Source organism: Sciurus vulgaris, assembly GCF_902686455.1.
Source record: "Sciurus vulgaris genome assembly, chromosome: 9".
In the NCBI taxonomy this organism is placed as follows: Eukaryota; Metazoa; Chordata; class Mammalia; order Rodentia; family Sciuridae; genus Sciurus; species Sciurus vulgaris.
In genome coordinates this window covers 112,860,160-112,887,797 of record NC_136469.1, presented here as the reverse complement: position 1 = coordinate 112,887,797, position 27,638 = coordinate 112,860,160, and the positions used below count along the sequence as shown (strand labels likewise).

At 37.6% G+C, this 27,638-nt stretch overlaps 1 protein-coding gene across 6 annotated transcripts in view; it reads left to right on the top strand.

Annotated features, from left to right (window-relative positions):
* The first annotated feature begins 2,741 nt into the window (after positions 1-2,741).
* NSUN7 (NOP2/Sun RNA methyltransferase family member 7) overlaps positions 2,742-27,638 on the top strand; it is a 45,874-nt gene continuing 20,977 nt past the window's right edge. Inside the window, exons 1-9 of one of the 6 annotated variants that reach the window (XM_079152841.1) lie at positions 2,743-3,301; positions 3,526-3,925; positions 7,585-7,643; positions 8,007-8,137; positions 16,804-16,956; positions 17,281-17,464; positions 18,553-18,763; positions 23,226-23,369; positions 23,786-23,887. In XM_079152841.1, the coding sequence (XP_079008967.1) occupies positions 3,613-3,925; positions 7,585-7,643; positions 8,007-8,137; positions 16,804-16,956; positions 17,281-17,464; positions 18,553-18,763; positions 23,226-23,369; positions 23,786-23,887 (1,297 nt within the window). In that variant the 5' untranslated portion in view covers positions 2,743-3,301; positions 3,526-3,612. Of the gene's footprint in view, positions 3,926-7,584; positions 7,644-8,006; positions 8,138-16,803; positions 16,957-17,280; positions 17,465-18,552; positions 18,764-23,225; positions 23,370-23,785; positions 23,888-27,638 lie in introns of all 6 variants that reach the window. The other 5 variants (XM_079152839.1, XM_079152840.1, XM_079152844.1 and 2 more) reach the window with 5 other exon arrangements.

Here is a 27,638-nt window from a genome sequence, read left to right as displayed (position 1 = left end):
AGAGAATAACAACAATCCCTTCATGAGGGTGGAGATCTTATGATCTAATTACCTTTGAAGGTTCCACAACCTCTCATTATGTTGGGTACCAAGCCTCAAGATGAGTTTTGGTGGGGACGAACCCCATTCAACCATAGCATCTTCCTTCTTCTTGAGCACCTTTCCTCTCTCATCCTCTGGGGATGGGATATTTCAGTATCTGACCATCAGTCCCAAATGTACCTTGCCCATGAGACTCTGAGAAACCTTATGCAAATAGGGTTCCTCATGGCCTAACCTAGAGTTTCAAGTTGGGCATAGTTTAAGTCCCACAGCAGAATGCAAGATAATTTTGTAAAGTTAAAAAAAGTAGGAAAAGAAGTGTTGCAAAGGAAATCATCACACAGTTCCTAAAAAGCAATAATTAGAAATTTAGTCTTGATGTTTAAGGCCACAAGTTAAAATTCTTTATATTTCATATGCTTTTTACATTTTATTATAGGCGTTAGTGGAATGGGACACAGTTTTCTATGTCCATACCAAATGGAAGCAAGTGAGCAAATGTATTTTGAGTGTCTACATGGCTAACATAACCTAGCGCTCTGAGTCAAATTCAAGGAATGTTAATTTACAAATGTTTGAAATACTCTACCTCCTGGGGAAAGAAAATCACTCTTGATTCTTCTGGCAAAAGCCCCAGTATCTAACTTTAAATTTTCTGATTTAACATTCTGATCACATTATAGAGTGTGACTCAAACAAAGACCACATTTTTTTACTACCTTGTTTTCCTAACAGTTGAATCCATATACTTATCTCTATGGTTACCTTATAGTGTGTACTGAAATTTAATATGCTCTCCTCTGGCCCTCCCATTTAATACATTAAGTCTACACTGAGCCATAACCCAGGAGTGAGAAGTAAGGAAGAAGATTATGTACGCGATTAAAATAAACAGTGACCATGAATTTACTAACTCACAACTGTTTGCCTCAGTTCTACTTTGGGTGTGGATTCTTTTATTATATCTTGCTTTCAGTATAGTGAAGGGTCATTACACTGAACTATTTATATGAAAAGAGAAGCTCCTCAAATTATATTTTGAAAGACTATAATATTTTAAAGTTTAAGCTATTGTCTCACATTTTCTACAGATTGTACTGTGTGATGCATGATAAAATGCATCATGACCTCCAAGATGCCTCCCATATTTTTAATCTTCTGTGTAAGAGTGGTATTTTGCTAGTGTCTGAATATAAAAGGGTATGTAATAAAAGTAAGAATATAATAAAGATCTAATGAAATATTTTAGAGTGTGTATGTTGTGTGCATAGAAAGATGGCAGAAGGAAGACAATATAGATACATACACAAATGTTTATAATGAAAATCAAAGGGTACCAACATATAAGTATATTCATCCATTCATTTCTTGAGGGCAAGGTCCTCAATTATTTCTAAATATTCATTTTTCACTCCCAGTGCTGAACACAGTGACAGGCACACGGTAATAAGTTAATATACACTTGTTAAGTGAATGAATACATATCTGCATGAATGAAATTTTATGGGAATATAGGAAAGGAAATGTTTGACATTCTGGAAACAATGGAAGTGGGTGGATTGGTGAGAGAAGAGATCAGGGAGTAAAGGTCTGTAGGAGATACTGCTAATTTCTCCCATTATCATTCTTTTCTTTTAGTAAGTTTCTTGATATTTACCTGAACACATTTCCCAACCTCCTTTGCTGCTTGTATACCATGTAACTACATTCTGGTCAATGGTACGCAAGAAAAAGTAATGAATGAAACTTTTAGTTTGTGCTATTGAAAGGCATGGGCATACCCTCTTCTACCCTTTTATACCTACTGGCTGAAAAAGGCTTGGGAACGTGCCATCTTAGACTTAAGCTGACAGGGGCAAATCCCTTAGATGCAATCCTAAGTGGGAGTTTGGGTCCCTGGCAACTTTGTGGAGGAGTATCACCAGCCCATCAGGACTTCATGTGAGAAACAAACTTCTGTTTTAAATCCATGGTTATTTTAGATCTGTCTCAGCAGCTAAATTTACATCCTAACAAATGCAAGCTTCAGGAAAGGCTTCCACAGAAGTGGTGCTTGCGGCTGAGTTTTGAAGACTGAGAACGAGTTCGCCGCGCAGACCTCGAGGGCAGGGATTTCAAGACTGAGGCAAGGCATAACTGAAGACATGGGAGTTTGGGGGCTGGCTTAAGGATGACAAGCAAGGAAGATGGAAAGGGAGACCTGTCCTGCCTCTCTCAAAGGTTTCGATTCTACCCTGGAGCCAAGAAGACATCGCATGGCAGGAGAGTAGGAGGATGCAAGATTCAAATGTCACAACTCACGAGCAAGTGAAGCAGGGATAATCAATCGGGTTTACAGGAGAGGGAAAAGAATTTCAGAGAGGCCAAAAGACATTTCCAAGTGAGAGACAGAGGTGCAACGGTCTTTGAACTGTGGTCTTTGAGCTGATGAAATCAGAATCACCAGGTTACCTGAGAAAAATGCAAATTCCCAGGTCCTTCCCCAGAACTAGCGGTTCTACTGCGGATCTCTGGGAAAGGCTCCCAACAATTTCCATTCTTGACAAGAACTTCAGGGGCTTGAGAACTGAAAACCACTGAACTACACCAGACTGCTTTGAAATATCTCTTCTTAAGTGTTCGTAAACACGACCAAGAGCGAGCGCTCTGGCCACGCTTGAAAGAGGGGCCCGAACAGGTGCCCGGCGCGCGAGAGGAAGAACAACTCACCCTGCGAGAGGCGCCACCGGCCAAATCCCGCGGGAACATCCTGAGCGCGGCGCCCGCCCATTCCCGGTTGCCATGGAGACCGCGCTCTAGACCAGCCGACGCCGAGAGCCTGGGGAAGCCGGCTCTTCCGCGGCCTGCGCCTGCGAGTCCGGCGGCGCTGCGCTCACCCCTCTCCGCAGCCGCGTCCGCGAAGGCGGCAGCACGAGGCCAGGCCAGGCCCGGGGCAGCGCCCTTCTTCGAGGAGCCGGAGCGCGCCGAGCGCCTGAGGCCGCGACACCCCTGCCCGAACCCGGCCGGTGGGAGTGGCTGCATTTGAACTAAACGGCCTTCGCGGGCAGCCGCCGCCGCCGCCGCGTCAGCCCGGGGCTCCCGAGGGCCTGTTGTCGACACCAGCCTCAGTTCCCCAAGTGCAGCGGCTGCCGCCTCTCTGTTCCCAAAGCCCCGGGAAACATCCGCCCTCGGGGTAAGGGCGGATTCGTGGGAGCCGGGGACCGGCGCCAGCGGGGCTGCAGATGCGCTCCCTGGGCTCTCAGTCCCCACCCTGGCCACGGTAAACGTCGCTCGTCTCTTGGGAAGCGGCTCTCCAGCGGCTGTCCATCACTCCTCTCCTTTCCGGGTGCTGGAAGTTCTTCTTGGGGCTTATCTGGCTCACGGTATGGGATGCCTGGATCGGCCAGTGAATGCCGCCACTTAGTCTTTAATGCCGCAACCAAGGGGCCACCAGGAGAGGTGCTGCAGAAAGTGACTGACCGAGATAACATTTTCTGTTCACAGAGACGATGCTTAAGATGCAAGGAAGACCATTTCCCGGAACATCTGATTTATAATTGAAGCTTGAGTTACGACCGCCAAGGGACAAACATGTTGAACTCCGCAAGTGAACTGGAGTTTTCGGACGAAAACAATGCCAGGGAGATCTCCCAGTTTGCTTCCGTGGAGGTGTCAGGTGACGCAGTAAGCACCGTAAGAAGTTCAACTGGTGTACCCGAAAAAACGGGCTACCCGGACTCTGTGTACGTTTTGGCAGCGAACATTTTTCAGGGCATTCGAATCGAAAAGTCGTCAGATAAAATCTTAATAAAGTACGGGAATGAACCCCTGCCGTCCTTGCCTGAGTCTGAGGATGAAACCTTACAGCGTCTGGCCTATGAGCTGGCTTTCAGTACCCTGAAGTGTGAGTAGTACCAGTCTTGAAGATCAGCACCAAAATAAAACAGTTACGACAGAATCTGTGAAACGCAGCCCCTCTTCCCGTCCCTCAAACGCATGAGATTTGTTTTTCACCCATGTGCATATCGTTGGTTAATTGCAAACGTCAAGGAATTAAGGAAGCTCCAGTGGAACTAGCTCCGTATTTTTTTGTTGTTGTTGTTTGTTTGGTTGGTTGGTTTTGTGGGGCTGGAGAGCAACCTACGTTGCAAGCTAAGCAAGTGCTCTGCCACCAAGCTACACCTCCAGCCCTACCTCTGTTTTCTTTTTTTTTTTCCTCTTCTTTTTTTAACCGCACATTCCCAGTACCTAGCCAAGTGCCTTGCCCTTAGATGTACTGCACAGTCATTAAAATGAACTGGAATTGATTCTGTTAGTAGGGAGAACAAGAGCCTCAAGTGCCTCTTTCCATTCCCTGTATGTACATTTTATAGTTTGTGAGCTCTCACAGACATAAAACCATTAAAAGAATGTTGGAGAAGAACAGATGAAATAATACAAAAAGGTGCAATATTTTAAAAATAAGTATCACAATTAAATCAACCCCAGTTAAGATGATTCCATTCTTAGCAGATAGCTTTAATTTTGGGAGCCCAACTTCAATAGAATTTCCCTCTGTACTTCCAGGGTTCCAGTCCCAATTTTTCAGATTTCCTCCACTGAGGTTAATTATCAACTTCTGAGTGTGGAGTTGACTCTAGGAAAATACCAGATACTGTTACTATGAGAAAAATCTGTCAGAAGGTCCAGAGTCTTGTGTATTACTGTAACCATAAACTTTATACTGGTTTGTAAACTGACTGCATGTAAGTCCAAAAAAGAATTTCCCTAAATTTGGGGGGTCTTGGCAGACTGACTAAACTGATGAACATATGGCTTCCCAAAGAGACACCTTAAAAAAGTATGATATTTGTAAACTCACATTTGGTTTATATATTTTGTTTAGGGAAAAACAAAACAGGATTTCATCCCTAAGGTCTTATAGGCCCAGTAAAACTCTAGAGGTTATTATACAAACTATAGTGTCCCTTTCATTTGTGGGTTTGTGAATGGGTGATTAGATCACATTACCATCCTTTTTTTGAGAAAGCAGGAGAAAGAAAAAACAGATCTCCCAATTATACACACACATACACATACACACACACACACACACACACACACACATATATATATATTTTTTTTTTGTGCTGGGGATCGAACCCAGGGCCTTGTGCTTACAAGGCAAGCACTCTACCAACTGAGCTATCTCCCCAGCTCCTATACAAATATTAAGTGTATTATTTTGGTTGTGTTTTATGCTTTTCAGTTTTATTATTTGTCTTTGTTGATGTCCTTTTTTGTGCATAAACTCTTCTAAGCAGGCAGTGTATTTATCCGATTAACCTTTTAGAGTTTTAAAGCCCTCATTATGATTTTTTAAAAATAAAGACTGCCACTAGTTCTATTTTACCAGATAACTCCACCGCCAGTTTTCTACTAAGCAAAGTAGAATTACTAATGAAAAAAACCTGATCCTATTGTTTAACTTTTGTCAAAGAAAAGTACCAGCAACTAATTTGTTTATTTTTCAAAGAATCTATGTTTCAAGTAATAATAGATATTTAAAAAGAAGAAAAACTGGTGAAATGTTTCTTAAGAACTGCATGAACAACCAATAAAAGGAAAAAGACAAAAAACAACTTGAGTAAAGAGAAATGCTCCTGAAATTGCTGATTTGTTCCTGGCTAATCTTTAAGTTTTCTAAGTGTATGTAGTAGTTGGTCAACTTTCACTTCTAGGGACTGACTGTGATATTAATCTTGTCATTTGGGAATCACGTATTCTGTCATTTTGGGAATTATGTAATCTGAAAAACCTAGTAAATGCTTAACATATGGTTTGGTTCTAACTTTTGTGAGTTAGTAATTGTAGTACAGGGTTATCCAGGCCACCCTCGAGTTCAACAATTCCCTAACAGAACTTACAGAGCCTAGCAGAGCTTTTATACTCCAGGTTTAGTTTATTACAGCAAAAGAACACAAAAAGGTATGTAGGATGAAGTCCAGGAGCAGATAGATGCAAGTTGTCCTTTTTCAATGGAGTTTTAAGGACAGTACTTAATTCTTCTGGTAATGATATATGACAACAGGAATGAAGAATTGCCAACCTGGGAAGCTCACCTGAACCTTGCTGTGTAGGGTTTTTATTTATTTATTTTTTAAAATATTTTTTTAGTTGTAATGAACTTTTTAAAAATTTTATTTATTTTTATGTGGTGCTGAGAATTGAACCCAGTGCCTCACACATGCTAGGCGAACACTCCCCCACTGAGCCGCAACCCCAGCCCTGTCTAGGGTTTTTCTTGAGGATCAGTCTTACAGAGTGCCCATGTGTCTGCCCTTAGTTACTCAACTAGTAGGTCTACTATGGAATCCAAAGCCCCGGGTAAACAAAGACACACAGGCAAGAGATTTCAAAGGCACAGAATTGGTTTGCAAGTACTAAGATGTAAAACTATGAAATTCATTTTCCTTATAAATGAAATGGGAACATTACATTGTATAATATTTCCATAATTGATGGCTAAAATATGGATAATGATTCACAAAAGATTTCCTAAGAAAATTGGAGTATTCCCAAACTAGTATTCTTTCCAATCTCCCAAATAAAGGTTTAAATTCAACTTATATCACCTATAACAGGTTTTGTATAAATGTTAAATGAATTGAAGCTGGCCTTGCTTTTGGTTCAACTGACTAAAGCATCATATATATATACATATATATATATATGTATATATATACATATATATATGTATATATGTGTGTGTATATATGTGTATATATATATAATATACAAAATAAACTATATAGTATGTAAGTATAGTTTAAAAGAACATTCATAGACTCTGGAGGTTTTAAAATATGTGCACTTGTTTTCATGTAGTATATTTGCAATAATCATTTTATTCTTTAACCTGGCCTACTGTTCCCTTATCCCTGCCCCCAGATCTTTACATGATAATTCCTTGTCATTTGGGTCTTAAATTAGAGGTCATATCATCCATCAGTGTCTTCACTAGTAAGTTCTACCAAATATTTGTTAGAAATAATGCCATTCTAACCAAACTGTTGGAGAGAATGGAGAATGAGGGAATATTTCCCACTCATTTTATAAGGCCAGTATAACCTTGATACCAGCACTGTCAAGAATGTCACAAGGAAGGAAAATTTGAGACTTCACAAACATAAATATAGAACAAAAATACTAAATAAAATATTAGCAAATACTAGGAATACTTAAAAAGAATGAGAGGAGGGTTGTTTAATGTTATTAAGTGTATCTTTATGTCTTTCAAAAGACAAATTGCAAGGTTGAAATTCCTTTATAACTTTGATTATTCAGAGGGTGCTTCTTTGACTATGATTCCATGTGAAGCCTAGGCCCTCCGGGCCCAGGATTCATAAAGATTATAAATATTTTATTATGTCATTGTACTTTAAGTCTTTATTAAGAATGCAAATATACTTTGGATATGAAAATAAACTTACCTTATAGCATTATTTAAAGTATTTTTGATTCCAAAGTTTTAATTTTTAGCCTTGGAATCTTTGGTAAATGCGCAATTCCCTTGTCTTGCAGATCAAGATATTTTGGAAACTATGTTAATAGACAGCTATATCTTCCCAAGTACCAAAATAGTAAGTAGACAACTTTTAGAATTAGCTTATGTCACAATTATTCTTTTAAAGTACTAAAAAGCCTTCAGATTTAAATAATAGCTAGTTTTCTTAGTGCTGAGACCTCTTCAAACTACAGATTTTTTCCTACTTCTCATACTAACCCTTGTCCTTTTCATTTTAATGAATGTATAGAAGTTGTATTTTTAACCTTTTTTTCTACTGGATTTATTTTCTATTTTGAAGACCTTCCCTATTTTCAAATCTAACTAGACTATGTAAAAATTGTCACGTTCCTGCTCTATTATGAAAAATAAAGGAATATAAAATGTTGCTACTGATTTTGTTTGTATACTTTTCTTTGTGTGTGCTTCCCCTTGGTAGCCAGATCATTTGAGCAGTCTTATTATTGTGATGCTGTATGATTTTCAAGATAGAAAATTTCAAACTCGTGTTCTTCCTGATAATGAAGAGTCTATATTGGAAGTTCAAGAAGTAGAGAACCTTCTTAACAGGTAAGTGTACAATTAAAAATGATTTTTAATTTAAAATAAATATCACTTATTGGCAGAACTGTATACAGTATAATATATGTATTAAAATTTTATGGAGAAGAAATATATGTTTATAAATTTCTTGAGTTCCTTTATAAACAGTTTTGAGCAGATTATTCTGTTAAAAATCAAAAACGTTTTGAAACTTTGAATTGCAAGACTCAATGTATTAGTATGTGAGAAATCATTAAGGGGCTGGGGATATAGCTCACTCGGTAGAGTGCTTGTCTTGTAAGCACAAGGCCCTGGGTTTGATCCCCAGTACCCCCCCCCCAAAAAAAAAAAATCATTAAAAGTTCTTAAGTTTTTAGCACGTCCATAAATCAGACTTCATCTAAAGCAGCTACTACTTGTTTCCTTAGTTTTATTTACATGTCTTTAAAAACAAAATCTGGCAATCAAAAGTGAAAGTCTGACAAGTGGACAAAAACACACTTTTGCCAAACTGCCAAAAAAAATTCTATTTTACTAAGAATAAACTAACATGATTTGAATTTTTTCCTTTTTATCCTAAATATCAACAGAAGGCTACCATGAGAATAATAAATGCTTACCTCAAAGGGTTGTTAGGAGAACGGATTAAAGTAATACATGTAAAGTGCTTAGCATAGAATCAGACACATAATAAATAATGTTATTGTTTGCTGTGGTTCGAATGAGTCCCTCAGAGTTCCTGTGTTGGAACCGTAATCCCCAATGTGGCAGTGTTGGGAGGTGGGGCCTAATTGGAACTGTTTAGGTCATGAGGGCTCTGTCCTCCTGAGATTAATGCCATTATTAAAAGGGCTTGCAGAAGCAGGTTTGCTCTCTGGCCCTTCTGCTTTCTGCCATGAAGAAGACCCTCACCAGATGCCAACACCTTGATCTTGGGCTTCCCAACCTCTAGAACTGTGAGAAAATAAATTTGTGTTCTTTTAAAAAATTACTCATAAGTTTTCTTAATGTTCTATTATAGACAATGTTGGTTACAGTTTTTGTTATGTTAAACTTTAATAGACGGTACAATATAGCGACAATCTTATTGGAAGTATTCTACTTAGTAAAGAGTCTGAAACAATTGTCAGTTTGATATTTTATATTGGGGGAAATCCAAGCCATTTCATTTAAATCATTAAAGGCTGAAACCAGAGGACTCAGATAATAGAGAAATAATAATAGCTTTCTTGAAAATTTAATATGCCTCAATCACAGTTCTAAGAGGCTCCTTACATAACAACCTTGTGAGTTGGTTCCTTTTATCAACTTGTAATACGGGGAAACTGAGGAACTAGCAGGTTAAAGTAACCTGCCTAATACCACAGAACTAGAAAGGGGAGTAGCCAGAATTCAAACTCAGGTAGGCTGACTCCAGAGTTTACCCTTTAACCATTTATGTGCTACCATACCACTCCTACTTTAGACAGGTTTGGCTGAGGTACTCTGCTAGATTAAAGATATGACAGACATAGCTCATGTCAATAAACCATAAGAAATTGTGGGAATGGAGAAAGCAAAAGCAATCGGATATATGTACTTTCTCTGTTAGATCAGTGAGGATCTACCTTATGTTTACCACTTGGGTTTTGGGGGAACCACCTCCCTGCCCATACTGCTTTCCAGAACAGGCATCCAGGATGGGGACAGAAAACTTGGTGGAACAATATGCTATGGGACAGACTCTGAGTTTCAATCTTCCTGTGCTTCTCTCAGTTTCCGTTTGCCTGGCCATCTTGACAGTCTTAGAGGGGCTGAGAGCTGAGGTTAGGTTGAGTCAGCCAGAAAAGCCATGGGGTTCTAGCCAAGTAAGAAAGACCAGACTGTGATTTCATTAGCAGTAGACTTTAGCTAAGGGAGCTAGTGAGGCAGGCAGGAGTTGGACAGGCCGAGGGAATGTCTTAGGAGGCCAGAGGAATCAGATTCTGTGACCGACTGTGTAGGGACTCCTAATTCCCCAGGTTTTTCCCTTTCCCTATAATATACACTGCCCTCCTTCTGGCTTGATAGATCTTATTACATTGGTGTCAACTCCATAGGTTTTTCCCCTACTAAACCAAGTTGATCAGTCACATAATACTCATTATTACGCTCAATTCATTATATGCTATAGGAGAAATGCTTGTATTTTGTAATTGAATTACAGAGAATAGTAGAGCAGTGCTGGGAAAATATACATACAAAGAGAAAGTCACAGTGTTTTAATCCAGAGTTTTAGCTTTCAAGTAATAGAAACCCCCTTCAGTTAGCTTGAGTAAAAATGGAGAATATCCTTATGGATATTGGGATCATGTTCTTATAGATAGAATTCAAGGATTCAGAAAGAGACTGAAGTCAGGAATTGGAAAGATGTCAGGACTTTATTTTTGCCTTTTTTTTTTTTTGGTATCAGGGATTGAACCTAGGGGTGCTTAATCACTGAGCCACACCCCCAGCCCTTTTAACATTTTTTATTAGAGATAGGGCCTCACTAAATTGCTGAGGCTGACTTTGAACTTGTGATCCTCCTGCCTCAGCCTCCTGAGTTGTGTGGATTATAGACACATGCCACTGTGCCCAGCTGCTTCTTTATCTCTTCTTTCCTAATATATGCTTCATTCTCTTTTTCTCTGCACTTCTGTCTTCTCTGCTTCTTTTGTTCATGCAGAAAAGTCTCCTACTGTTCAACCCCAGTACCTGAGCTTATATGTGATAGCCATATGGTAGTTTCTTTATGGAGGCAAACTTACCATCTCTATATCCCAATTCTAAATCCCATAAGTAGGGCTGGGGTATGGCTCAGAGCACTTGCCTAGTGTGTGCAAGGCCCTACATTTAATCCCTAGCACCATAAAACAAACATAAGAACAAAACAGAACTTACCAGTCTAAATTCTCATGAGAGGATTTTTGATTGGCTGAATGTGGGTCAGGTGCCTTCTTTTGAACCAGTCCTCCACAGCTAATGGAGTAGAATTCTCAACTGCAAACAATACCGTAGAGGCCACCCCTGGAGATCTTCTGGGACTTGAGACTGGATATTGTTGGGAAGTAGCATCACTATAAACTCAAAGTATACTTTAGTAAATGTCTATTGATAGGATAAAGGTTCATTTTAAAAGGTGCTAGAAGAAATAATTAGCAAGAAATTGAATGAGAATGATTTTCTCTGTAGGAAAATTGTGTTTGTTGTCATCTTTCTCAGGGAAACTTGTGTTTTTTCACACTTATACCTCTCTGTACCACATTGTACCTTTTCTTCGTTTATTCATGGTTTCAGAGATGCTAGATGACCTATCATAATTTTTGACATACGCAAGGTCTTTAAAAACTCATTCCTTATATACAATTCAATTGTGTTTTTAGTACTATATGATAGATCAAGGAGAATGGGAGAGGGGAAGGAGACTGGCAGGGAAAAGGGGGAGATCATGAACTGAAATAGATTTCCATGCATGTATCAGTTTGTTGGAAAGAACCCAACTACTATGTTTAACTATGAAGCTCTAATAAAAATAATTATAGCTCATGAAAAAGAGAGAGAGAGAGTGCTGTTTCTTCCTTCTTGCTCCCTATACCTTTCCACCTGCTTAACACTCTACTTCTGCCAAATAATTTGTTGAACTTTCATGGGAAGGAATTGGAGTGAAATAGGCAATAGAGAGGTAGTACAGAAGGACCTAGTGACTCCGTCCTCCCAGACTATCTCAAAACTGTTCAGCTTGAAGTCTTCATGTTACAATGAAGGTACCATTGACCTAGCTGTCATCCTTGATTCTCCTTTCCTCCCCTCTATGGACCCTGCCATACATAATGAATGAAGTCCTGGAACTCCAGTTCAAAAACTTACTGAATCTGTCCACTTATTTCTATTTCTACTTTTGCCATCCAAACCCATGCCACCATGATCTATCACTTGGACTACTATGACAGCTTCCTCATAAGTTTTCTTGCCTGTAACTCTTACTTTATCACAATCCCTTCCACATGGCAGGTAGAGTGGTATTTTAAAAATGTAACATGATCATGATAGAGTGTCCTGAATCAGACTTGTCCTCCCACTGTAAACAACTAGAAAACTGGATAAAATGCATGAGGTAAAAGTTTTGGATATTAGACAAGAAACAGCATGGGAACTTTGTTCCTGAGATGACAAAAACAAATGAATTGAGCCTTAGAATAGTCTTGGCTTCATGCCTGGGGTACTTTCCAAACTGCAATGCAGGAAGTAAAAAGTGGCAATCTTGCTGAGTTAAGAAAACAAAGATCCAAATTTTGGAAAGCTGAAATGACCATTGATTTTTTTCTTTTCTATACTTTTGAGTAGTAAGGTAAATTACATCAAATGACTTATGAGTATTAAAACAACCCTGCAGATAAATCATAGTTGCTCAGATATATTCATTTTCTTATCTTTCCCATTCCTCTCATTGTCTATAATGCTCTAGAGTTTCTCTTTTGTCAAAATGCCCCTTAAACACTTGTTTATGGGTTTTTATTTCTCATATTCTCTCTAGCTCTTCTTTGGAAACTCTACCTATTTCACTTATCTAGTGAAGATTCTGAAACGGGTGCCTCTATGGTGTCTGATTTTATGATTTTCAAGAATAACATTATCTTTTGTCAAGAAAATATTCAATTAATACTTAGAGAAACATTTTAATATGTTAGATAAATATTCTGGAAAAAAAGTAAAAAAGGAGTAAAAATCATATTTCATTAAAAAACAAAAACACAAGGGGAGGATTGGGAAAGCGGCTCAGTGGTAGAGAGCTGGCCTAGCATGCACGAGGCCCTGGGTTCCACCCTGGCAATGCAAACGGAAAAAAAAAAAAAAAAAGTTGGGGGGAATGTTTGTTCATTAGAAAAACTGGCTTGTCTCTCTACTGCTACGTCCTAAAAATCACTTGATCCTGGCTTAGGCCAAGTGTGCACCAAAGACACAGTGAGATAGGGACACCTACCAAGAAAATGGTATGAAAAGAGGTGGGGAGGAACACCCTTCAGAAGGGGAGAGGATCTAGTTGCAGGAGACAAACCAGTGGGTTTTTAGTGTAAATAGAAACATTGAGAATAACTTCCAGACGGTATATGCAGGTGTAAAGTTTTTTGTGGCACACTGTAGTATAGTACATGTACTTCAATAATCTATATATGAGTTTATTTCACTTGAGGCCTAGGCGTATATACTTTGCTTCTGGCACCTAGTAGCTAGACATGGGGCACGAAAAGTCCAGATGACCCAGTCTAATCAGGATTCAAAACAACTGGAAGCTGGGCGTCAGTCCCTGTGAGAGTCAACTGTTCTTTTTTTCCTGATGGCTGGACCTGAACCTTTTGGTAAAGCAGTCTCAAAGCCTGGGGACCTTATTAGGTTCCCCCTCCCATAAACTTGGCCCGCTCCAAACTTTCACTTTTGTTTCCTTTTCCCCAACCTACACTCTGAAAATCTCTCACCATCTCAGGCATGTATTCCAGAATTGGCAGATGTTCCATATATGAGGCTCTCTCGCTTGGAGCACTGGAAAGCTCTTGTCCTGGTCTCCCTCCCTTTCTCCTGGCTCACTTCCACTCATTGCCTATGGCTTAGCTGAAATACGACTCCTGGGAAACCTTCCTGACTGCCATAAAGTGCCCCTTCCTGTGCCACCACAGCATTCTGCCTTTCCTTGTCATTAGTACTTAGGATATTTAAAGACAATTTCTTTGTCCCGTTTTGCCAGACTAAACTTTTAAATGTCAGGAATAGCTTCTTCCTTGCTCACCTGTTTCTAGAACCTAAAACAGTGCCTGGAGTATATAGTAAGAATGCAAATATTTGTTCAATGAATTAATTGATATTTCTGGCCTATTGTGGGGGGTTCTGCCACATCCAGCATGGATGAGGGAAAGGATTTCTGTCAGAAGATGGTGCCAGCTATTGAGTAATCACTGAGAAACTTATCTAATCAAATAAACAGAAGAGTCAATAATCTTTTCAAATGAAAGTGGATGTGACAGATTGGGCCATGCCAAGATCTGGCCTCTAACAACATGGAGAAGCCCAACTTCCCTTTATTTATAGTCCTACAGGTACAGGAGGGGCTTCTTCTGTGAGGAACAGGATGGGGTGGAGTTAGGGAAGCCATTTGCTTAGATAATTAGCATTTCCTCAGGTGGAGAGCCACCTGCACAGGGTCACCTACCCCAGGCTATCTGAAACAGTCTCTCATGACTGCCAGTTCTGGGGACCTCTGTATTCTATGGCTCAGCCAGGCCTGATTCTGCTAGACATGGATGGCTTTCCACAGCCTATTTCCTGTAGAAAAAAGTTCCAATGTTCTAGGCATGGTATATAAGATTCGTAGTGATTTGGGCTCTGGATCTTTTCACTCACTTTCTTTTCTATAGCTAATGGATTTAAGATTTAAACTCAAGAATTAAAAAATAAAAATAAAAAAATAGACTCAAGAATTATATAATTATAGTTTAACATTTAGAAAAGAAGCTCTGACTGTATGCACAGGGATGCTGGTAAAAGAAAAATGGGCAATTGTGATAACATACAAATTGAAGAATTCAGTCAGTCGCATTTATTATTATAAATGTGAACTAAGGTAGGTATTTGGAAATACTGTTTTATCAGAAATACTCTGTAATCAAACATTTCCTGATGTATAATATAGAATAGTAACTCACCTTTTTTTTTTTTTTTTTTCACCTTCTTTATATTAATTTTATTCTTTGGTGTGTTTTAATGTACTCTGTCATGTTTTTAGATCCCCTGCTGTAGTTCTGTGACATTAAGACGTAGGACTAAACAAGTCTAATTTTATTGTGGGCTTAATGTTTGATGACCCTTCCTGTTCTCCCTAAGTGCCCCGTGTTCTTTTTCTCTCATAACTGCACATGCATTCCCACATAAATACTTCCATGAGTGAGAAGTTCTCATGCTGTTAGAGATATGAAGATTAAACAAGGGAGCGTACAGCCACAAGGAAAAGAAAGTATTTAGTAGTTGGTGCTGAAATATAACTGACTCTTCACTTACTACCCTTGTCCTGCCTCCCATCAGTCTTTGAAACAGGTTAGCTGGACCTGACACCTATTCTTGAGAATGTCCATTTCTTTCTGTACCACACATCAAGTTCATGACATTTGTGACATCCTTTCCTCATTTCTTCAAGGTTATGCTTGAGGCTTATTTATTTATTTATTTATTTATTATTTCAGTCATCTTTTTAAAAATTTTTAAAAATTTTTGATTCATTGTACACAAACAGGATACAACTTTCATTTCTCTGGTTGTACATGAAGTAGAGTCACACCGTTTGTGTAATCACATATGTACATAGGGTAATGATGTTTGTTTCATCCTATTATTTTTCCTTCCCCCACCCCTCCCCACCCCTCATTTTCCTGTACACAATCCATCCTTCCTCCATGCTTGCTCCCCCTCACCCCCCATTATGTATCATCATTCACTTAGAGAAATCATTCAGCCTTAGGATTGGCTTATTTCACTTAGCATGATATTCTCCAACTCCATCCATTTACCTGCAAATGCCATAATTTTATTCTTCTTTATGGCTGAGTAATATTCCATTGTGTAATATACCACAGTTTTTTTTTTATCCATTCATCTATTGAAGGGCATATAGATTGGTTCCACAATCTAACTATTGTGAATTTAGCTGCTGTAAACATTGGTGTAGCTACTCACTGTAGTATGCTGATTTTAAGTCCTTTGAGTATAGACCAAGGAGTGGGATAGCTGGATCAAATGGTGGTTTCATTCCAAGTTTTCTGAGGAATGTCCATTTTGCTTTCCAGAGTGCTTGCACCAATTTGCAACCCCACCAGCAATGTATGAGTGTACCTTTTTCCCCACATCCTCAACAATACCTATTGTTGCTTGTATTCTCTATAATAGACATTCTTGAAGTTTATTTCAGTTAGATTCCTACCACAAAAGTCCTAGGAATATGTGTTCTCATTTATGAAGGATTTATTGGGTCTTCATGGTGATACTAACGAGTTCTTGTTTTTCTTTTCTGTTATTTGGAATTTTGAGGCATGGGATATTCACAATCAGACAGAATTTTATACAGATTCATGAAATTGTTTTATTCTTCTCAAGATTATATTGTTGACATCTATGATAATAACTAACCTCTAGTGAGTGCCTGCTATGGACTAGACACTGTGCTAAATATTTTGTACGCTTCATTGGTAATGACTACATTAATATTGAAGTAAGTTGACCACCTTTTCAGATGAGAAAATTGAGGCCAAAGAATATTAAGTAACATTCCTGAATATCAGGTAACATACCTATTAAGTGATAGAACATTCTATCAGCTGTTAAGTGATACAACCTGAATTAACTTCAGGTATGTCTGACTCTAAATCCTACATCCTTTCCACCAAAAAATATTTGTTTTTCAACTAACAATAGGTATAAATTTTGAGGAATGCCCAACTATACAGGGGCAGCAAAATAGAAGAAGGAAATCAAGATTATTGAATTTCTATTTTCATATATGACAAATCTTTCTTTTAGGCTTCAACCATTTGAAATGAAATTATAGATGAATTGGTTAAAGTTCTGGAAGTAATTTGCTCATATTTCTAATGGGGAACTAACAGTCTTGTCTCAAATGCAGTAGTCATCAAAAATTGATTTTCTGTTTCTAGTTTTAAGACAAAATTGGCCGCAGCATTGGCAAGATGTCGAATCAAACATGATGCCCTTTCAATTTACCATATTCTGCCAGAAATAGTTAGGAAACAGGAACTAAGGGCCTCTACTTTGCCACTTTATGCTTGGATAAATACTTGTAAAATCAGGTAAGAGTTTCAAACAAATTCTTTATTCACATTTCAAGTCTTCTCCTTTAAAATATGTGATAAGAAATATTACCTTTTTAAGGGTGAAGGGACACATCCAAGGGAATAATTAGAGAATCATAGTTTAATTCCAGAGCCTACCACCAAATTACATGTTAACTTTTTTGTTTCTAATTATCGTTTATTATTAGCTAAAATTGTGAGTGTCATTAGATGCAATATATGCAGTGATAATTTTCTTTGTTGCAGAAAAAAGGTGTTAATGTTAAATATATTCTTAACATATTATCTTTGCAATTACATCTTGATGTTGTATACTTATAGCCCTGAAGAAGTTTTTATTAATTTGAAGAAAAAAGGCTATAATGAAGTCAAATCTGTATGGCATATTGATGATAAAGTTTTTGCTGTGGACCAACATTGCTATGATGTCTTAATTTTTCCATCTCATCTTAAAAAAGATCTTATAAATATAGATCTTTTCAAAGATCATAAACTTATTTTTCAGGTAAACTATTTACTTTCATTATGATTTTCAACAATCCTATTTAGCAAAGGATGCTTCTTTCTAAAAATAAAACCTCATTGTTTATATTTCTTATGGATTACCAGGAAGGTTTATAAGGCCTCATTTGTCACCTTGAATTTTAACAACTCTGCAGTCAGTGCTCCCTTTATATTTTGTCATCTTAATCTCACATGAAGTTGTAAAGAACATATTCTCCTCCCAAGACTCATAAATGAGATTACTGACAACTGGAAGGTGTACTTTTTCCCCCCTTGTAACAAAAGATTTGAGAGAAGCTACAATGAGACCTTTTCTTTCTTCCAGTTTTGTGGAAAATACTAGGCCATCCTGCATTTGGAAAAAAAAAAAAAAAAGTGTGTAAAACTTCCTCATACTCTGTAATGTAGTCTCATAGATTTGATTTGTAAGAGGTGCACAATGGGTATCAATATAGGAAGAGAATGTGAGATATAATGTGGTTTCAGTGGAATGAAATAATTAGGTGAAATTCATTTTTACATTCTTCGATTCCAATTCTTGCCTCAAATTCACCTTAACAGTCTAAGGTAAATTTATCTCTCCCCCACACCCATATTCCTGGGCAGAATCTCCTGTCTTATCAAGAACTGAGGTCAATAGCAGAAGCCCTTCTTTCATAGTATTCTCAAATATCATAATTTTAATTTCTGTAAGCTAGTAGTAGTGTAGGTAACAATGTAATGGGGAAGAAAAAAATGTCAATAACCAGAGAGTGGGTTTTCATGAAGTGGTAAGAATGGGAGCAAAAAGAGAAGACATTTCTAACCTATTAATTATATTTTAAAGGTTTTAGCATTGTGTATTATACAAAAAATTAAGTGATATTTATTACTTAGCTTAAATGAAGTTAAGCTCTGTGTTACAAATATATTTATCAGAAGTATTTGTTAACTTTTTCTTTAGACATATATTAAAATATTTTTTTAACTAAAAAGAGTTAGGTATCTCCTTAAATATTCCAAGTATTTTCTTTTATCTAAAGCAAAAAGGAAGTCAGCTTATATTTCAGTCATACTCTTTGAAATTCTAATCATACTATTATCTTGTAGGATAAATCTCGAAGTCTTGCTGTTCATTCTGTAAAATCTTTAATAAATTTGGATGATGACGTCTTAATGGTCAACACAGGCTCATGGTACACAGTTGCCCATATGTCAATCTTAACAAGTAATAATACTTCAAAAATATTTGTATGTGGAATAAACTCACAAGACAAGAATCCTGACTTAAATAACCTTTTCACAAAAATGGGATGTAAAAGTACGTACAAATATATATTTGTATGGTGATTATGGTTTTACAGGATTTTAAAGATGTTAAAAATGTTTGAATTAATTTACTTTTGTTATGTAAAATCTCCACATAGTAAACTATACTCTTAAAATTCGAACTAATCTATATTGCATCAGTTTTCATTTTTTTAATGTTGGTTTAACAACTGTAGGTTAAAGTAATTAATATCTTGGTACTTTGGAATAGTATTTGATATTTACTTGTGATGTAACTTGAGACTCAAACAACATTTGGTTCAAGTAGATGGAGCTCATCATTTAATAAATAAGAACATAGTCACATAAGGCTTAATTGACAAAGATAATATCAAGGTCTAAAAACCAAATCTTTTAGGCTCCCTTTTTTTTTTTTTAATTTCCATTCAATTGTGCATACTAAAGATCACATTTTATTATAGGCTCAGTGAGGCAGAAAAAGTGAGCAAAACTTTTGATAGAGTCACAAGGCCAAGGAGGCAAAAAGTAGAATTCAGGATCTTGACCAAGAGAGGTAACCTGATAAATACCCAGGATTTTACTTAGAGCACAGGGTACCTGATAATGATCAGTCTTCCAAAGTACTAGAGCCCAAGTTCCAGTTGTCTTAATTCCCAATTGGATTAAGGTGATCTGGGAGTGCAAGTGCCCACTAGGCTAGGCCCACTCTTCGCCTGCCAGAAGCAAAAGTAAATTCTCTTTGGAAGAAAGTAACATCATCCAAAGTTTCCAATTATCTCCTAAATTTTTCCAAATGCAATGTCTGGCACTCAAAAAAAATAGATAAATAAGAAGAAAAGTAATGAATCAAATATTAAACTGATAACAGAGTCTACATTTGATCTTAGCCAAAAGACGAGGTGATAGATGTTCAAATAAAGAGAAGATACTTCAATAGAAGCAGATCCACACAGGATCCAGATACTGAACATAACAGCTGTGGACTTCAAAGTAATTTATGATTAATGTGTTGAAGGAACTGAATGCCAAGCTTTAGATTTCAGCAGAGAACTGGAAACTATAATAATGATTTTTTAAAAAGAAATGAAGCCAAGACAGACATGGTATATATACACCTGTAATCCCAGCTGCTCAGAACACTGAGGTAGGATTGCAAGTTCAAGGCCTATAGAGATCCTGTCTCAAAATAAAAGTAAATAAATAAATAAAAGGGCTGGGGATATAACTCAGTTCTGCCCCAGTGCTGCCCCCACCAAAGCCAAAAGAAATTCTAGAATGGAAAAATATGGCATATGAAATTAAGAAATAAGTGGGTCTGGAATGTAGCTCAGTGGTAGAGCATGTCTGATCTCCAGTACGAAATAAAAAGGAAAAAAGAAAAAAAAAGAAATAAATGGATGGGTTTAACAGTAAATTAAAAAAAAAACTAAACTAAAGAAAAAAAGAAGTAAACTGATGGCTAGAAGGAAATATCCAGACTAAAGCATAGGGGCACAGAAGTTTGAGTAATATGAAAGAGATCCATGAGACTCGGTGATCTATTGATACCATGTGTATTGTGGTTGGAATCTCAGGAAGAGAGGAAAGGAAATGGGAAGAAACAATTACTTGTATTTCAGGTTGAGAGTTTTCCAAAATGAAAAGACTTTAAGCTAAAGATTCAAGAAGACATGTGAACTCTAGTAATCACATATGGCAAACATATGCTGTGGTCTATTTGTTTCCCCCTGATGAGTTAAAATTCTAACTCCCCAGGTGATGGCTTAGGAGGTGAGGACTCTGGAAGGTGATGAAATCGTAAGGGCAGAGCCCTTGAGTGGCATTAGTGCCTTATAGAGTATAATGAGACCCCATAGAGTTAAGCTGACACCCTGAAAGGGGGCTCACTCGCTCAACAGGACCCTTGTCAGTTCTTTCTGGGGTCTGTATTCTCAATGATCTAATTACTTTCACTAGGCCTCTCCTCTCAAAGGTTGGAACACTGAGACCAAGTTTCTAACACAGGACTGCTTAGGGACACACCACATCCAAAATATAGCACATTATTTTTGATAGCCTCAAACTACAAACAACCTAAATATCTACACCATAGAATTTTATACAAAATAAGTTGTTGCCACAATGGATATCATGGGTGAATCTTATTAACATAATATTGATCTTCTAAACAGTAGAAAGAGAATTTTTAAGACAGTATTAGTGGGATGAAAAAGAATAGTATTAATAAAAGGAAATATCCACCAAAAAATTTTAATGATTTATTCATTTAACAAATGTTTATTGGTGCATGTTATTAAGTGTCAGGCAGTGGTATCTATTTGGGGATATAGCAGTGAAACAAACTTGGATCCTTTATGAAGCTTACACTATAGTATGAGAAAGATGGAGGGAAAAAACCATGAAGAACAATAGGTTAAGAAAGATGGAGAGAAACAAAACATGAAGAACAATATCTTAAGATAGAAAGTGTTGTAAAGAGGTTGCTCTTTTTTATTTATTTTTTTAACAGATGGTGATTAGGGAAGACCTTTCTGATAAAGGGGTATTTGACAGGAGACTTCAATGAACTGTTGGAGACCAGAGGAAAATGAGGGATATATGTGGGAAGAGCATTCAAAGCAGAGGAATAGTAAGAATAAAAACCTTGAAGTTGTAGCACATTTAGCATGTTCCAGGAACAGTAAGGAAGTGATAGGACTGGAGCAGATTGAGTGAAGAATATGATGAGGTCACAGAGTATATCTGGAAACAAAAATAGGGCATTCTATGCTAAAGGACTTGACCTTGAATAAGACGGGAATTCATTAGTGGAGTTCAAGCAAAGGAGTGACATGTTTACAAGTATTTTGTTACTATTTGGAAAATAGTTTAAGGTAAAATGTATTAGTGGAGAGATCAGTTAGGCAGTTTTTAAAACTGTAGGTATGTAAAGATATTGACTTCTACCAGGGTGGTAATGGAGGAGGTTTTGAAAATAACAGACTGAATATTTCTTGAAATCATGCTTATTGGATTGGATGTGGGTTGTGAGAGAAGGGAAGAGTCAGGATCCACTAAGTCTTAGTTGTGTTAGCTTTTTTTTTGTTTTGTTTTGTTTTTTACAGTTCTGGGGCTCGAATCCAGGGTCTCACACTTGCTGGGCAAGCACTCTACCACTGAGCTACATCCTTAGCCCTCATGTTAGGTTTATGATGTCTGTTCAACATTATGTGGAAATGTAAAGCTGGCATTTAGGCACACCTTTTGTAGTCCAGGAAAGAAGTTTGTTGTTAGAGATATAAATTTGTAACTTGTCATTGTGTAGATAATATTTAATGTCCTGACCACTAAGAATAAGTATACTTAGTGTACTTAAGAGTATAGCTATGGTAAAGGAAAGAAATCCAAAGGCTAACTCCTGGACACGCCAATACTAAGAGATCAGGAAGTTAAATAAGAGGGATCCAGAAAAGGAGCCACAAGAGAAGAACCAAGAAAAAGTGTATTCAGAAACTAGACCCGTATTTCTTCATTACCTCTTCATTACTCTGAACTTCGTGATACTGGTACTGGAACTGTGCTTTACATTATCCATTTCCCCATTGCCAACTGGCTCAGCTATTATAATGAGAGTCCTAGAGAGACAAGGATGAAGTGGAAGACGAGAGGACTTTTCTTTTTCCAGTGTTTGTTTATCCCTGTGGTTCCTGGCAGTGTGTTAATCAGGGTTTATTTCTTTGGTAATCTTGCCCTCTTCTCAAGGGATTATTTTTTTGTTTCTGTTTTGTTTGGGGATTGAACCCAGGGGCAGTTAACCACTAAGTCACATCCCAGTTCTTTTTATTTTTTATTTTGAGACAGGGTCTTGCTAAGTTGCTTAAGGCCTTGCTGTGTTGCCCAGGATGGCCTCAAACAAAGGGTTGGTTTTAAGGTAGGGATGCCATTTTTTACCCTGGGGATGACAGAATATAAAAGGGGTAAAAAATGGGAAAGAGAAAATAACCAATATTATTGTCTATCCTTGTTGTATATGAGACACCATGCTAAGCTTACCAACTTTGTCTTGATGGTCACCAGTTACATAAAGAAGCCATCCCAGTCCATGAATAAGGACATGGAGGCTTAGAAAGTTTAAGATATACAGCTAGTAGATAGTGAACCTGGAGTCAAACTTGAGTCTTTCTGCTTCTAAAGCCCATTTCCTTTACTCTAGCATGCTATTTTAAATTGAACCTGAAGTTCAGAATGAAAAATTTAATTTTACTTTTGAAAAATCATTCTTAGGTAGAAATAGCAATCCATTAAGAAAGTTCCTGTATTAACTTTGGGAGGTTATCAGAGAGTACTCTTTCCTAATGCCCTAATGCTATTAAAATGAGTTTTTGTGGGATTAGGGGTTTTAAGATAAATATATATATATAAGATAAACATATATATATACATAATCATATATTGCCTTTAGATTTTTTTTTTGCTGATTAAATTACATTAATTTTTCTGTGTTTTCCCCCCAGATATTGAAATACTTCCTGAGACATTTACTGACATTGACTCAAAGGATCAGAGGTTACAGAAAGTTAAAGTGATTCTGCTGCTGCCTCGTTGTTCAGATCTGGGTGTTAGTAATCCAATAGAATTTATCTTAAATGAACACGAAGGTACTTGTATTAATTTCTAAGTTATTGAAATTAGTTGATGATAGCTTATCAATTTCTATTTTAGAAAATAAATCTTATTTCTCTTTTCTGCATTATCCAGATTGAATTTTTTTTTTCTGAATCTAAATGACTTTTATGACTGCTTAGATGATTCTCTAAAAGAAAACTTGGAGAAAAACAATATTAAATATTTTATATATTCTTATTGAAATCAATACTAAAACTAATTACCTTTATTGATTTGTAAATTTTTAAGTCAATATATTTTAATGTTACCTATTTAGTTTTAATGAGTATTTTCCATGAAAATTTTCATTAATAGTCAAAATGATTGCAAAATAGTGTGATAACAGCAAAATATTAAAAGTACCTAATAGTAATTTACTTTAAAGTATTTATTTATTTTTAAAATTTAGATACAGATTTACTTAAAGATCTCTCTCAAGGAGGTACTTCGGAAGATAAACTTCAGGTTCTTGCTCAACAGCAATATGAACTGCTAGCACATGCAATGAAATGTAAGTCTGTTGTTAGAACAACATTATTAAAATATGATGTTAATCTTAGAAACATGAATAATAATAAACCAGTAACCAGAAACCAAAAACAAATTTTCTGAAACATATAGTCATAGCACCTTCAAATAGCAAATTATTTTTGTCAACTTAACCCGACTTTTTAAAAAATATACTTTACCTTTAAACATTGCTAGCATAATTTAATAATTTCTTAATGCTAAAGTGAAAAAATTATATATATTTATAATTTATTTTCATCTTCCCTATTTCTGATCTTTGACTTCTTGACATATTTTTCTGTTGTCATTTTACCTATACCTACCAACTCTTCTGCAGTCCAAATTTTAATCCAAAATTTATTTCTCTTAGTGCTGAATAGAGTCCAGAGATACAGATAAATCCCAGATCTCTTGATGAAGAGAGAATAACAAGGCTCTTTAAGTATTTATATAGTTGTTTTAATTACTTCACTTGGATTTTGAGTACCACTGCTTTTCCACAGGTGAACAAAGAAAGCTGGTAGTCTTTGAGAAACTAATAAACTTTTATTAGATCAGTGTCTATTTATCAAGTGTTTATTCTGGGTTAGGCATTAAGCTGGATGTTAGGCTTATAAGCATATTCTAAAATAAAGGCTCAAAGGTGAGTCTGTGAGTATAGATAATTTAATATATAAAGATACACATGATGTATAAATGAGGTAAAATAGCACAGAGGATGTCTGTTCTTTTGGTTAATGTTGCTAAAAAACTAATTTGAATGTGATAGTATATATATGAGTGAAGTTGGTTGGAAAATCAGGAAGTTGGTAAGTAAAATTTTTAACTAATGTACTTTCATCAAATTTTAATTGAATGTTTCAAGCTTTAAAAAGACTTCAGAAAGAATCATGAAAAGCAAACAGGATTTTTAGTGACAAACGCTCTGTTGTGATACAAAGGAAACACATTATCTGGAAACCTTGAGATTGGGATAGTCTGCATTACTGGAAGACATACAGTACATCAAGTTGTATAATTTTCCCATAAAACACTGTTTGGTAAAGTGCCTTATCAGGGTTTGACTCCAAATTTTGATATAAATGACTAAAAGCTCCATTTGAAATGGACCATATAAAAGATAACTATGCTCATTTCTCTTATTAGTTGTAAAAATAGTTTAAAACAATTTTTTGGTACTGGGGATTGAACCCAGGGGCACTTTACCATTAAGTTATATCCTCAGTTCTTTTAATTTTTGAGACAGGGTCTTGCTAAATTGCCCAGTCTAGCCTCAAACTTGTGATCCTTGTGCTTCATTTTCTCATATAGATGGGATTATAGGCATGAGCCCAGTTATTTTTATGTGCCCAGCTACATTTTTAAGTATTTGTACATTTATTGCTCAATTAATTGCCAGGCACCCCGCTATTTACTTTTTATGTTTTATTTAATCCTCACAATATCGTCTCCCTTAGCTTCCATGCCTTCTTTGAACAGAGTAACAAGGTGGCCAGGCTCCCCAAATTCCCTTGCCCTCTGAACTCACAGTCTTGCCACTACACTTCTCTAAAAGCATCACAGACACATCTCATTGTCCTGTATACTATGAAGGACCGTGAACTTGAGAAGCCCCTGACACCCAGGTCATTCCTCATCTCCTCTATTCAGATCTATAATAACCCCTTTTGGGTCCCCATCCATATCTCCTTGTCTGTTTTCATTTCCTACTTTGTGCTTTCTAGAATGGTCCTTCTTCAACAAAAACACGTATATTTTAATACTTCTTTGAATGTTCTCTCTTTTTTTTCTCTTATAACTTGCCTTTCTCTTGAGAACAGTATTTCTCTAAATCTCTCCTCTCATTATTTTCTGAGCCTATTACTATCACACTTTCACTACTGCCACTAACCTGAGACGGTCTTGTGAGGATCACCAGTGACCACCTGCCCTCATGCTACATCAGCTCACAGTCCTCATCTCACTGGCTGTAGCTGTGGTAGTTGACCTAATTGATCACGTTCTCTTCCTTCACACGTTGCTTCACTTGTCTTCTAAGATACACCACCTCACTCTCTTTCCCATCTCTTTGGCCTCTCCTCCTCGCTTGCTGGTCCTCCCTATCTCAACACCCTCTTTAGCATCAGAGTATGCCACAGTTCATGTCAAGGTTTCTTTTTTTCTCTATATATAATTACTCCCTTGATGATCTCATCCAGTCTCATGGTTTTAAGCACCAATAGGCCTTTCAAAGTTGTTAGATCCAAATGGAAGTCCTGTTCTTCCTGCAGAACTGCCATTTCAGTTAATGACACTACCAATCTTTTACTTGTTCAGGTGAAAAAACAGCATTGTCCATGACTCTTATTCACATCTACAGCCAGTCTGTTGGGAAACAGAGGAACTTCTGCATTTGATATATATTCATAATCCAATCACCTCCACCACTACCACCCTGTCCATACCATCACCTCACACCTGGTTTACTACTATGACCTTCTATTTTGTCCACCAGCTTCCACCACTGCCCTCTACAGTATGCTCTCCACACAACAGTTGGAATGATCTCTTTAAAACAAATGACTCTGTGGGCTCCTCCCACACGGCCAGCTTCTCCAGCTTCCTGGAGCAAGCCCCCCAGTGAAAGCCTTTTTGCACAGAACCAGCTCCAAGTCCCTGAGCCAGCGTGGTGAGCTCCGGCCTGCAGGCAGCTTCAGGGACCAGGACAGGGCAGCCAGGCACTTCCCCAAGCAGCCTGGCTCCCTCCGGCGGGAGGTGCCTTTCAAGGCTAGCTTCTCAGAGCAGACTGCCCAGTGAGAGCCTTTCTACACAGAGCCAGCCACAAGTCCCCGAGCCAGCGGAGAGCTCCGACCCGCAAGCAGCCTCTGGGACCAGGGCAGGGCAGCCAGAGACTACTCAAGGCGGCCCTGCCCCCTCCAGCCTCAGGCTCTTTCCACGGGGTGATCCAAGATGGCAGACTAGAGGGTGACTGCATCTGTAGTCGCTCCAGAACTCAGGATTCAAGAAGGGGAGGCATTGAGAGACTCGGACAAAAATAGAGCCATGGGGTGAGTCTCCCCTACCGGGTGAAGCTCGGCCTGGGCGGCAGACACGGACAGGGGCAGCTTATCAGAGCAGGGCAGGGCAGCTAGAGTCTTCCCCAGGTAGCCCTGCTCACTCCGGCGGTGGGCTCCTCCCACACGGCCAGCATCTCAGAATAGAACCCCCAGGGAGAGCCTTTCCACACATAGCCAGCTCTAAGCCCTGGAACCAGTAGCAGGCTAGGGGCAGCTTTCTTCGGAAGCACTGCATTATCAAGTTCCTCCAAGACTTCAGGCTACTGAAGGCTGGGAGGTAATACACTGGAAATCTACAGGGACACTATAAGCCAATAGAGGAAATCTGCAATATCTCAGAGTCCCACTGACATCTGACCAATATGAGAAAACAAGGGAAGAAAATGTTCCAAACAAATCTAGATACTATATCAATAAAACCCAATGACAGCAGAAGAAATGTCAGAAAGGGAGTTCAGAATGTATATAATTAAAACAATCAGGGAAGCAAATGAGGAGATGGGAGAGCAAATGCAGGCATTAAATGATCGCATCAATCAACAGTTAAAAGACCAAATATGGGAAGCAAGAGATCATTTCAATGAAGAGTTAGAGATACTGAAAAAAAAAAAAAAAAAAAAAAAAACAGAAATCCTTGAAATGAAGGAAACAATAAACCAAGTTAAAAACTCCATAGAAAGCATAACCAATAGGATA